Genomic DNA, 13,748 nt, shown 5'->3' with positions numbered 1-13,748 from the left:
TCGATGTGGAACTAAAAAAGGGCGACTCGTCGAATTTTAATTAATGTCTTGTTCAACTTGCTAAAATAAAAGGCTCGTGCATTTTTTTATTTTAGGGATCACGCGCGAAATCGCTCGAGCCGATTTACGTTAAAACATCAAGACGCGCGCGTGGAACTTTAAACAAGTAGAATAAGACATAAATAGAGTTTATGCTAGCGTCTACTGGCTATCATAGTTCAACGTCACTTCTACGGCATGAGTGACGGGCCCGATACATCTAAACAAGAAGGCCAATGTTACTTTATAGAAAGGCCAATTAACTTCGAAACGGAAAGCAACGAAACTTTAAATTTGGGTATTTTAAACGTAAGCGCTTCGTTTAATAACAAAATGAAAGCGGCAACGAATAATTTGCAACTTACTCTTTAAATGATACCACTGATATCCGTTCGCTTCGGCGTTGGGTGACGTGAGTCAGTAACATCGTACTACTGAACTACTAGTAAAACCTGTAGCGATGTTGAATAAAATGTTTATTTCATTAACAAATTTCGGTACACAGTTATTGATAGAATCTAAAGAATACTTAATGAACATTGGTTCACTTAGTTCATGCTTTGTTTCAGAAATATGGTCTCCCAATAAAACCCTAAAAACTACCAAATTATCCAAAAGGTACTAAAATTTCGGGTTCCACTTATGAAATCCTGAAATGAAACACCAAAAAGCCTCGTACAGTATTGCCATCTATCGTTGTAGAGGCTCTCAGGCTCGAAACCATTTGATTTAATCACCAAACGAGAAGCTCAGGAAATTTTCCAGTTTAACCGGCGAAGTAAATTACTAGTTATTCTTTAAAAAATACTTAATGTACTAAAATCTCTGTTAATAACCATAATAGAGTTTTTAGCAACATATTTCTGGTTGTAAGAGCGAACGTCTACGTATCTACCCGATGTCTGGGTACAAATTTCGTTCAGCAAAAATTGTTTAAAATATTTTACGTCAAGCGAAATGAAATGCGGCACCATGTATGTTTCAAATATGATACATAATCTTTCTAACTTTGAAAAAAATGGTGTGAAGGCCACGATGCCATATGCACCCAATAACACTTAATTTGTACGATCTAACTAGTTAAAAAAACATTAACTTAGTTGTTAGTTTCACTCGTCGTCTTCTTTTTCAAATACCTGATTCCTGTGTTTCCGACGTTCCCAACGTCAGATAAATTTCTCGGATCTGGCGTAGACGTTCGCGTTTACGCCTAGAAATGGCTTTGCTGAACCTCTAATGAAGAAGTGAACAATATCATATATTTTGTTCAACCAAAGTCGAATCATTGATAAATAATCCAACGTCGAACAGAACCTAAAACAATCCTCCGTTTCAAATCTCAATCAATGAGACCTAATAGCAGGTCGGACTCACCTACCGACAGCTACATCTATTGAGACTTCTAGGTACTACACTAGAGCCACTTTCTTTAATGAATACGTCGCTGAATATTGCCATACCATTCTTGCCATGAACACCATGTATGATACCATAAGTACATTCAACGACTTTCGTGAAACACCGTAACACAATACGGCTGTCTCATGGCAAAACCTAGTAAACGCCAATTTTAGTAACTTACTGAAAAATTTCAACACGGCAAAAATTCCCGTATGAGTTTTATTACTAATACCACTTAACGTTAACATAAGAAATAATGTTCATAAAAATAAATAAATATCTCAATTTTTAAAAACATGGCGTTTACAAGTTTTTACTTTGAAAATCTTTCAATTTAAACATGAATCAAGATTTATTAATTTGCGACTTGACTCTTGTTGAGCTTAATAAATGTGTTCCTGTTTCTAGGGTAAAAAACGTGAAGGGTCTGAGGGTCATCGACGCTTCAGTAATGCCTTACGTCACATCCGGAAACACAAACGCTCCAACTCTGATGATCGCAGAGAAAGGGGCAGCTATGATCATTCAGGAGTACAACCTCTAACCTACAATGCCGTCTGCTGGTTCAGCTTGTAATTAAATTATAATTTAAATATTCCATAATATAAATTGCTTGTCGTCTAAATAATTTCTTTGAATCACAACTATTTTATTGACGAATTTAGGAAATTTCCATTCCATTTTTAAAAAATTGCTAAAGTTTCTGCTAAATTTTGAAAAGAAATTCATTTTACGAATTAATTAGTCAACCTCGTAAGAAACAAACAACACGGTAGATAAACCACATTGTACCGATGAAATAGTATTAGAAAATTAATTTATGACGGACTTCGCTCCGCACTTTTTTTTTTCATGCGGTTTGCATTTGTTAGAGTGGGGTGGCGTAGTGGTTAGCGCTTTCGCCTCGCAGCAAAAAGAGCCGGGTTTGAACCCAGCTTGTGGCATTGGGTAAAAACTCAGAACAACTGCTACGACGTTGAATATGCCTGGTTAAAAAAACTTGCAGAGCTTAACGGTAATAGTGAGTGTAGGGAGCTGTTGGCTCGATCTCGTGGCATGCAGGGATTGCCACCACCCTCCTACGCATTGTAACCCGGCCACCTGAATTAATGGCTTCAACAGTCGCTTGATGACTTAGGCCTAAGGTGGTGCCTTGGGTATTAGCCTAGCTGATTATTATTTTATTTAGTCAGTGTGGGGAGCTGTTGGCTCTCGTGGCACGAGCATTGTAACCCAGCCGCTTGATGACTTGGGCTTAAGGTGGTGCCTTGGGTATTAGCCTAGCGGATGATTATTAGATTAGTACTTATGTCGTAAGAGATATATTATGTACTTCTAGTAATGTGTAACAAGGGCTCTAAAATGAACCAAAAACCGATGATAATCCCATGCAAATTCTACAGTTCGCATATTAAGTTAATAATAATGCAAATGTACTTAATTGGATTGTGTACCAAAATCATGGTTGGCAAAATCTGTGTGTGTTTTTTTTTCAAAACGAACAAAAAATACTGTTTTTTATTGCTTAAAACACAATTATAGTTGTTTTAAAATGATATTATTTTAAACTAAAAAAACTTGAAAAACAATGTTTAAAACACGTTTTAAACTCTTATTCATACTAACTTCTCAATAGAAGGATACATTATTAGAGAAAGTAGTGTTTGACGGTCGGCTAGAATTTGATTGATTATCCCCAACGTCGTTTAATTAGTATAATAGCAGATATCGCAGTGTGACCACAGTTCCTATATTTCCGATTTTTCCCATAATACCCTATATTTTAAAGAGATAGTGTAAGAATTTTCTACGTATATGAAGTTTTTTCATCCATTATTTAAAAATATAGTAAAGAAAAATATAGCTATAAAACATTTGGTATAAATATAAATATTCACGATTAATTTCAGATTTTAAAATAGAAAGATAGTGTAACTTTTTTGTTATCACATACTGTCTACGTCATAGACAGGTTGATGTTTATTGGTTGCTACTAGAGAGAGCTGAAAATATAATTTTTATGGGATTACAGGAGGAAATTTTACTCCCATCGCTTTCTTTTGATCCGAGTTTCCCGCTTTCGCACGCTTTAAGACCCTCATTCGATGGAAAGTAATGGATAGATAAGCCCCTTTTGTTGTTATTATTACTGCAGGAATGAACTGCACAATACACTGTGGCGCCCATGGTCTTCGGTGCTTTCGGTGGCATCTTTCCGTAGAATATAAATATTGTTGTAATGACTACGTATAAGAAATCACGATATAATTTAAAAACAATACCTTGTTATCGATTTTTTCTTCAATTTCTACTTTGAAAATAATATTTTTTCACGTAGCCGGCTTGTGAAGTCGTGATTCGAGAATCTCGAACCACGTGGTCCGCGAGAAGAAAGTAAAAAAAAAAACGCGCTTACAAATCCTCTACGTGATAGTAGAAAAAGACTACTGGAAATTCCCCGCCGCTCGAGCGCGCCGAAATCGACCAAACTCATGACGTCAACAATCTGTAAAGTTTTGCGCGGCTACTTAAATACCATTATTTTACATAAAAATATAAAACTAAATACTAATTGGAAGTGCTAATATGTATATATATTTTGATTCAGGACCTAAAAAACTATTATAACGTGTAAGCCAAAGAACAAAATTTTAAATTAATCAGAGTTGGCACTATCTCTTTAACTCAAATGTCTGAAGAAATTAGTTGATATTTTACCCTTAGAAGTCTTCATATTATCCTAGTTTTTCAAGATGATTATTTCCAACAACTGTTTGCCGATAGTTTTCGACTATTTCTATCGGTTATCCACTTTATTTTGAATGTTAATCCCTCTTTAAATAATTTTGACAACTGTTTTCTCTTATTGTATAATTAATTTTATCCTATTTCTTCCTTTTCCCCCCAATTTTCTTCCCATTTTTTCCCTTTTCCCCCCAATTTTCTACCTATATATTTTCCTATATTTCACTGATCGACTTCCTATAATTCCTTTATTCCAAATATTCTGTGGTCACCCTGTTATCGGGAAAAACAATGAAAAAGGATATTATTCAATTTAATTAAAGCCTGACATTTTAAAAATAGACTTCTACTCTTGGATAGACACGTTTGATAAGTAAACGGACCAGAATAAAATGTAGGCTAAGACAAATAAAATGCGTCAATTTAATAATGTAAACATCTAAATTCAATCAATATATCCAGAAGTTTATAATAAACTTCAGCTGCCGGAAAAGTACATAACTCCCTGTTCCGTAGAACGTTTTATTTGTTGGTTTTGTAAACGTAGATCTTACTGTTGATTTCTAGTATGACGTACTATCTGAATCGGGAACTTTTTCTATAACTCTTCTTTTGGAATTAACTATCACATAAATACGCTGGAAAAAGAAAAAAGTTTATTTATGGATTTAATATTTTTTATTTATTTTTTTGTCTTTTCAAACTTGGACGACTGAGAGTCACTGTTTTTTAAACCGTTTTAAAAATATTGTGTTTTGTTCAAAAGCTTGGTTTAAAACTTGCCAACCCTGACTCAAATGTCCATGTCATTTGTTTGTGTACCATTGATTTGTTGATGCCCAAAAACTAGAAGTATAAAATGTTTTTATCTGCGTCACGAGCGCAGATTATTTCAGTACTTTACTTTCACGCGAGTTTTGCGCCACAGGTTTCAGATTGCGAAGGGTCTCGCGACTACAGCGCGTGCTTTCTACCTTCAAGAGCTACAGCTAAGTGACGTAGACAAAACATGATCATATGACCTCCTTATTCATAGAAACACCTATTATTTATTGCGCGGTTTCGAAAAAAGTTAAAAAAATTTAAAACGCATGTATTTTAAAATATTATTTTGTAAAACTTATAATATAATGTAATAATTTCATTAAATATATGAAACCTACTGTTGATAGACCTCTGTTTTCAAAGTCAAATGGTTTGATGCGCTTCAGTGCGTAAACTGTACAATCCTCTTATTTGAACAGGTGCCCGGAAATTATCTATTGGGAAATTTAAATGGAAAAGAGATATGAGGGTAAAATAACAATTGAGTGGCGGTAGAGAAGACTTCAATAAAATTCACAATATTTACTCCAATGATGGGCATTTTTGCAAAATCCATTGTCAGCTCACAAACTGCTCACTTTAACCTGACATACTTGTATCCGGCGTTCTGCTCAGACATTGTCATTTCTCTCATTCAGTGGAATTAGGAATTTATTGAAAGGACTATTGTTCTTTTAAAAGTTCGATATAAGTTGCACAATAGTTACCACTGATTGGTGTAGGCGTTGTGGGAAGGTATTTCTTAAGGCTTGCCGACGTATGTTAACTTATGCTAATTAACCATTTAGTATTCGAGTCATATTCAAATCTATCATAAACCTGTTTTGAATTTTGGTTCTACAAAGTAAGTATTCACTATTACCATAAGTTTTTTATTTATCTCATACATATAGGCCAAAATTTTCTGAGTCTATTTCTTCGCTTAAAGGTGTAAAATATAAAAATTAATAAACCATATTTTCCCGATTCAATTCTATCAAAAAAACAAAATATGTTATTTTTCTAGGTCATTTTCGAATGTCCTTGATGACATGGTTCAAAGCTACTTGGACGAGAATGTGGTGATACACACTTTTCTAATTGAAACCTGGTTTCTAAACCCAATGGATCACGATATAAGTTTTTCACGACCTTGAACCTCGTTTTCAAGGTCATCCAATTTTACAAACTTTAGAGACCAAATTTCAAAAATGAAACACGACTTGTTTTCGAGTTATTAGCGCTTTCTTGCAATTTTCCCTTTTACAACGTTTGTGATTTTAGTAAACGTTTTTCGACTTCCTATTGGTCAAATTCGATCGGGTCAAAGCTCTTTAGACATAAAACGTGACAGGGAATACTTTTCTAATTGGAACCAACTTTCTAACACAAACGGTTCTCGAGATAATTGTAGGATGACCTTCAAGGTCATCGACATTTTCATAGTAGGTGTTCCCCCTACACGCTCTATGCGACCTGAAAATTTCAAATTCGTACCTAAAACAGATTTTGAGATATTCGCCCTGATTAATATTTTAATGGACACCCTGTATTTTATAGTTACGTTTTTAAGCGGTTTTGCGGATTTTTGGTATAATTTCTAATAATAGAAGCAGCTCTGCTTCTCTCATTCTGACACCAAACTCTCCAAAAACTCAATCAAAGACGAGCTTAGGGTGCCCATTTCTCATTTGCTCAGCCGCTATTAGAAATTTTTTAATAACTTAACTCTAAATGGTAATATCTGAATTGCATCATTATATGATATCGAAGTTTTCAAATGAAACGAGATGGCCACTAAAAGCGTCAGTTGTCTCTCCCAAATCAGAGACAATATTTCGTGGGTTCGTCGATCTATATTGAAAATATTTTCAGTCGTGATCCTGCTGTTGGCCTTCGTGCTGCTTCTGACCAATTTGTTCCTTTTGTCTCCGAAGGAACCCCGGATGGTCGGCTCCATTTCAGGTTGGGGATGCTGGAACTGGACGACGATAACGGTGGATCACCACCCGGAACTCTACGAAATCTGGAAAGAAATCCAAAACACCAAACCCATTTCGGCAGCGAAGGACCATCACTATCACCTAGTCACCTCCTTGCATACCATGAAAAGACGCTTGAAGAGAGTTAACGACGTCTGTCATTACTACCGTTTGGACGAGAAAGGCACCTTGTGGTACATTCACTCCAACAAAAACGAGGACATGAGCGAGGCCTGCAGTAGCGACCGCTGCAGCGTCATCGTCGACGAATTAACTGACATGTTCTTCTGTTTCATTCCCAAAGTGGCCAGTACCAAGTTCAAACACTTCTTCATGACCTTGATCGACATTAACGTTAGTAGCAACTATATGGGATTTCATTCCGACGCAAATTTTTTCCTCAAACGCGTCAGCCCGTCATACTACACCCAAACCCACTTGAATAAGTACTTTTACAAGAGGATAATCTTCACTCGCGATCCTTTCCGGAGGCTAGTGTCAGTGTTCTTGGATAAGTTGAAAAACCCCCGCGGGCGATCTGTCATTATTGATGGGCGAGAGTTAACAGACTTCTACTTCGCGTATTCCGTTCCCATCATGAAAAGGTACCGAGGTCGGTACTTCGACGAGTCCGAGAGACCCGCTTTGACCTTCAGCGAGTTCGTGGACTATTTAATCGAGACGCCGCCAATTTACTACAACTCGCATTGGATTCCATACTGGATTCGCTGCGAACCTTGTCGAATCAAGTACGATTACATCGGAAAGATCGAGACGATGGAAACCGACGCGAAATACGCCTTCGACTACGAGCTCGGGTCGCGTAACAATCTAAGTGATATCGAAGAGACCACCGCTATCAATCTCTTTCGCCAAGTGACTCTTCGAAACCGATTGAGCTTGTACGAGGTTTACCGGTTGGATTTTGAAATGTTCGGCTACTCGGTTGACAAGTACCTCTAATTTTTAATTATTGGATACAGTTTATGAACCTGCCATAATTTCCACGTAAATAATATTAGTTAATATATAATACCAAGAATGTACTTATTTAGGGAGAATGACTATGTGGAAACGATTTTTATCGTTGTTTCCGATCCCTTCCACACTCCAACTGTAAACTTCTTACCCTGAAAAAAATAAATCAGCTCGGTTTATCATTGGTTCCAAAGTGACTGAAGCACCCACCCTTGACGATCGTCTTTACATTGTCATTCTACAAATACATTCTACACTTACCTACTATTAAATGTAATACATAATACATAAAATAATATAAAATTTATAATATATAAAAATATATAATAGACGATGTAATCTATATTAGAATATATAATAGAAGATATAATCTATAATAGAATATATAATAGAAGATATAATCTATAATAGAATATATAATAGAAGATATAATCTATAATAGAATATATAATAGAAGATATAATATATAATAGAAGATATAATATATAATAGAATATATAATAGAAGATATAATCTATAATATAAGATATAATCTATAATAGAAGATATAATCTATAATAGAATATATAATAGAAGATATAATCTATAATAGAATATACAATCTATAATAGAAGATATAATCTATAATAGAATATATAATCTATAATAGAATATATAATAGAATGTATACTATATAATATATAATAGAATGTCTACTATATAGTATATAATTAAATGTATATTATATAATCTATAATATATAATAGAATGTCTACTATATAATAGAAGATATAATTTATAATAGAAGATATAATTTATAATAGAAGATATAATATATAATAGAATATATAGAGTCATTCCAAGTAAAATCAACACGTCTGATTCAGATGCATGTTTTTGTTTTTTATGAAAGTTGCTATACTAAGGGAAGTTATGTTGCTATGAATGTAGATGTAAGCATAGACGAAGAACGGGTACGGGTAAACCCGTTCTTCGTCCATGATGTAAAGGTTTAGTGTCGCCCTGTAGTGAAAATATTATCTTCTTGCGCAGTTCTTTCTAGACATGTTAATATTTCAGAGTTCTTGAATTGTCACAAATACTCGTTTTTCTTAATAATAATAAATTTAATTCTGTTTTATTTACTTAAGTAGTTTTTATTAATAAAGTTATCGTGAAAAAATTGTCACTTACCAGATATTACCGACTTATTAATTGCGGAGGACGCTTGTACTCTACACTTTCATCAAATATTAAGCGATAAGTTACCGTAGACACTGCGGTCGGGCTCTTGTCAAAAACCTAACTGCTAACTCGACTCGAACTGCGATAATAAATTTACTAAAACAAAGAATATATTTATGAATTCTTAGGGATAATGTTGAGGCCATCCGCCACGAAAGGCGCCAATGAATGGCCCAATTTACTCCAGGTACTAGTGGGGGAAGGAAAAATGGCACCGCCGTGTGCTTCAGTTTCAGGGAAGCAATGAGAAACCGGGCTGATTTTATTTTTTTGGTGGTAGGAGCTTATTGCCAGAGCATGTGAAGAAGGTTATACATCATCAAAACCGTTCAAATTTTTCGTTATTTTAAACAATAATAATAATAAGCCAGGCTAATCAATAAAACATGGGGTTAATCAAGTACCTGTGCCTATAATGATTTCCAAGTGCTAAGACTTAACCAATTATTTGTTAAATTTGTTCTTCTTGAAATGTGTAAACGTAAATCTGAAAATAATATGTACACTTGCCCTTACAAAAACTTTCTTGAGACCTCTTAAGAAAAATTGTAAATAAAATTAAAAGGAATTTCTTAAAGGAAGTCTTTGAACCTTCTTAAGAAATTTGGCACTTTTTCATAAAGAATTTCCAAAGAATTTACTTAAGATAGTATTGTAATCTTCCCTCAAATTTTCTTAAATGATTCTCAAGATTTTCCTTAAAAATCTCTACAAAGGGTTCTTAAGTTTTTCGTTAGAAAGATTTAAAAAATTCCTTAAATTATCGTTAACAAGTTATATATATTTTCTTAATATCTTCTTTAGACATCCCAAAGAAAAGCCATACCCATTCCATACACTTTCCTTTAAAATTATTTAACCTTTTCATAGGATAATCCTAAAAATTACTAAAGCCACCCTAAAAAATATTTTGATGTTTCCATACGTTTTATATTATTTTCCATTCGATTTATTTTTAAATTCGTTTACGTTTCAGCATCCACCGGGAATCGAACCCGAGACGCGGCGTTAAACCCCGACGCCTATAAACACTCGTATCGAAACGAGCTGAGACATTTACCATTTATAGTTAATTCAGAGCATTATTCAAGTGTATTCTATTATTTTTATATTTATATTTATATTTATTTATTTATATTTTCTTATATATATTATATATTAATATAATATTTATACATAATATATATTATATATATAACTAATATATATATATATATATCGTCCCCTCCCTTAACCCTTACAAAAACTTTCTCACGAATTCTTAAGAAAAACCTAACGAGCTTGAAGTCGTTTCCGAGAGTTTTAACTATGGGAAAAAGTTTCGCAAGAACTCTTTGGGGAGAGATAATCGTATACGGACATTGTTTGACAATATAATTTTTTTAGAAACTTTAAATAAATTTATGTTATATCACGAAACCTTATTTTCCATCCAAAACCACATTTAATTTAATTAGAAATTGTTTATTACCTTTAAATAACAAGATTCACCATTCGCCAAAGCTACGGTTCTAAACGGCGGGCATTCCGCCATCAGAAAAATCGTTTTTGTTACCTTCTGATTTCTATGTGTAAAACAACTAAACATGTCTGGTAGCCCTGTTATATTATCGTCTGCTTCTTCCAAACCGCCGCTTAGAAGAAATGTGAAAAACGCGCGTTGTTGGTTTGCATTTACTTATACTTTTAGAACGTTCACAATTAACCTTTTACAGTGGCTAAACCCAAACTAACGGACAAAACGATAAAAGAGAACCTGAAGTCGAAGCAGTCGTTGCTAGTTAGAACGAGATGAGCGCGTTGAGAGTTTGAGGCTTATTGTTATACAGTGATGAAATACTGCTTTTGGTACCTAAAACGTAAGTTAGAAATTATTAAAATTAATTTGCGGAAGCTATGTCTACAAAAGATACGGAATTAGGGCTATTTTGAAGAATAGGTCCCTCTACTATATATTTGTTTTGATTGTGCAAGGAATCTATTGCCGTTAAAATTAATTGTCGGAAATGAATAGTTAAATAGATATAAATAATTTAAAATTATGTATAATTGGTCGCGTGCGCATGCGCCGAATGTTGTGGAATTTCATTTGAAAATTTTTTGGAAATCCTTTGGCATTTAAAGACATCCTTGGGAAAACGTGGGAATACTTGGAGAGTTATTTGGGAAATGTCTTGGTCATCTTTGGGAAATTTCTTGGGAATACTTTGGGAAAATGTGGATATGTCTTAGGTATTTCTTTGGGATAACGTGTAAATATCTTGGGAATTTCATGGGAATGATTTGGTTATAGTTTGGTACTTTCTTTGGAAAAACTTGGAAATTTCTTTGGAATACCGTAGGATTGTATTTGGAAAACCTTGGGGATTTCTTGGGAATACTTTGGGAATTTCATGGGAAAAACGTATGATTTTATTTGGAAAACCATGGGAACACCTATTGGATTTCTTGGGAATACTCTGGGAATTTCTTGGAAAAACTATGGGAACACCTAGGGCATTTCTTGAGAGTACTTTGCGAATGTCTTTGCGAACCCTTGCAAATACATTTGGAAAACCTTGGTAATTTCTTGAGAATTTCTGTGCGAAACCATGGTAATATCTTTGGAAAACCTAGGGAATATCTTTGGAAAACCTTGGGAATATCTTTGGGATTTTCTTGGGTATTTGTCTCAAGAATATCTTAAGAAATGCTTGGGAAAAAAGTGCCAAACTTCCCAATATTTCCCAAAAAAATCTCTTACGAAATTCCATAGAATTTCCCTTTACAAATTATTAAGAATTCTTAAGAAAGTTTTTGTTAGGGCCCTTACAAAAACTTTCTTAAGACCTCTTAAGAAAACCGTATGGAGATTTAGGAGGGTCTAAGGAACCTTAATTAAAGGAAATATTCTAAAGAAATCTTTAAAATATTCTTAAGAAAGTTTAAATAATAATAAATTCAATTATTTGAATTTTTAAAGAGAATATAATAATAATAATAATAATAATAATAATAATAATAATCAGCTAGGTTAATACCCAAGACACCACCTTAGGCCTAAGTCATCAAGCGACTTTTGAAGCCCTTAATTCAGGTGGCCGGGTTATAATGCGTAGGAGGGTGGTGGCAAGCCCTGCATGCCACGCGTTCGAGCCAACAGCTCCCTACACTAACTATTACCGTTAACCTTAACAAGTTTTTATTCACATACATTTTCTGAAAGAATCCTTGAGAAACTATACAGATAAATCCTCTTAAATATTTAAGGAAAAATACCCAGTATGGTTTCCTAAGATGCTCGTTAGAGTTTCTTAAGCAATTCTTCAGCTTCCTTAAACAGCAATTCTTTAACGTTTTTAAGGTTTTCTAAGGAATATGGTTAAAGTTTTCGTTCAGGATACTACAGAACGTTTACGGAATGACTTGGGAGACATTCCTTGAGATTTTCAGATAAATGTGTTAAATACTTTCTTGGTGATTGTTAGTATTTCCTAAAGAATTACTTTATGCGAAAGTTAATAACAATTAATATACGGCATAAAGAGAATATTTATGAATTTTACTTTTATTTTTAAAAATTATTCTAAAATAACAAACAAATTTATTGTAAACAAATACTGGTAGGTGACTTTTTATTATATCAATTAAAAGTGGCGTTCCTATCGTTTCAGTGACTTTAAAAGCCGAGGTCGCATCGAAAAACAGTTAATTGGGAACCAACTTTTAACTAGGGTGTTTGAAAGTAGCCCTCTCTCAATAAAATGTAGCTATAATACAAGTAATGCAAAAGCCTGTAATATGATAATACCAAAAGCACATAAGCAAAAACGATAAAACATATATCGCGTTTGGGACCTAGATTATTTAATCTATTACCTATTGATCTGAAGTCTGAGAAAAAAATGAAATCATTTAAGTATAAAGTTGCCTTTGGGTAAAAACCAACTACCAAACTATAAAAACAAATATAGGCTGGTAAAATAGTTCTTGATTTTTCAATTCTATTCTATTGATTAACCTATGGTCACTGTATTTATTTTTGTATTTATTTTTTGCATAATTATGTTTTGGATATTTATACCTTCTCGCTTGACATTGTGTAAATTCAAACCCCCCTCTACCCACAAGCTATGCTTATTTAGAGGGGTCACTTGTTCATTATAGCTCACTCAATTATGAATATTTAACATTGTTTTTGAATAAAGCATTATTATTATTATAATTATTATTATTATTAATACCCAAAGCACCACCTTAGGCCTAAGTCATCGAGCTACTTCAGCCATCAATTCAGGTGACCGGGTTACTATGCGTAGGAGGGTGGTAGAAATCCCTTCATGTCACGTGAGCCAACAGCTCCCTACTCTTACTATTACCAGAAGTTTAAAATAAACCCCTTCGGGGGAAGTATTCAACTTCACTTTATTTGTGATACATCATTCCGCGGCACTTCAGGGGTTTTGCTTAAACGTGGCGGAATAAAAACAGAGCCTACTCGCGGTTGGTTATAATCCTACGCCACGAGCGTTTGCCGCCGTTATCCATTCCGTCGTCCGCTTTAATAAACTAGACTTATGTAAGGAACGTTTAGAG

At 34.0% G+C, this 13,748-nt stretch overlaps 1 protein-coding gene across 1 annotated transcript in view; it reads left to right on the top strand.

Moving 5' to 3' along the window:
- LOC149957369 (glucose dehydrogenase [FAD, quinone]-like) overlaps positions 1 to 1,984 on the top strand; it is a 36,315-nt gene extending 34,331 nt beyond the window's left edge. Inside the window, exon 12 of the mRNA XM_090166996.1 lies at positions 1,849 to 1,984. Coding sequence (XP_090023122.1) covers positions 1,849 to 1,984 — 136 coding nt within the window. The remainder of the gene's footprint in view (positions 1 to 1,848) is intronic.
- Positions 1,985 to 13,748: the final 11,764 nt, after the last annotated feature.

This window comes from Leiobunum rupestre, chromosome 2 (genome assembly GCF_980474605.1).
Source record: "Leiobunum rupestre chromosome 2, qqLeiRupe1.1.hap1, whole genome shotgun sequence".
Classification (NCBI taxonomy): domain Eukaryota; kingdom Metazoa; phylum Arthropoda; class Arachnida; order Opiliones; family Sclerosomatidae; genus Leiobunum; species Leiobunum rupestre.
The sequence above is the reverse complement of the archived record's forward strand: the minus strand, read 5'-3'. Positions and strand labels throughout refer to the sequence as shown.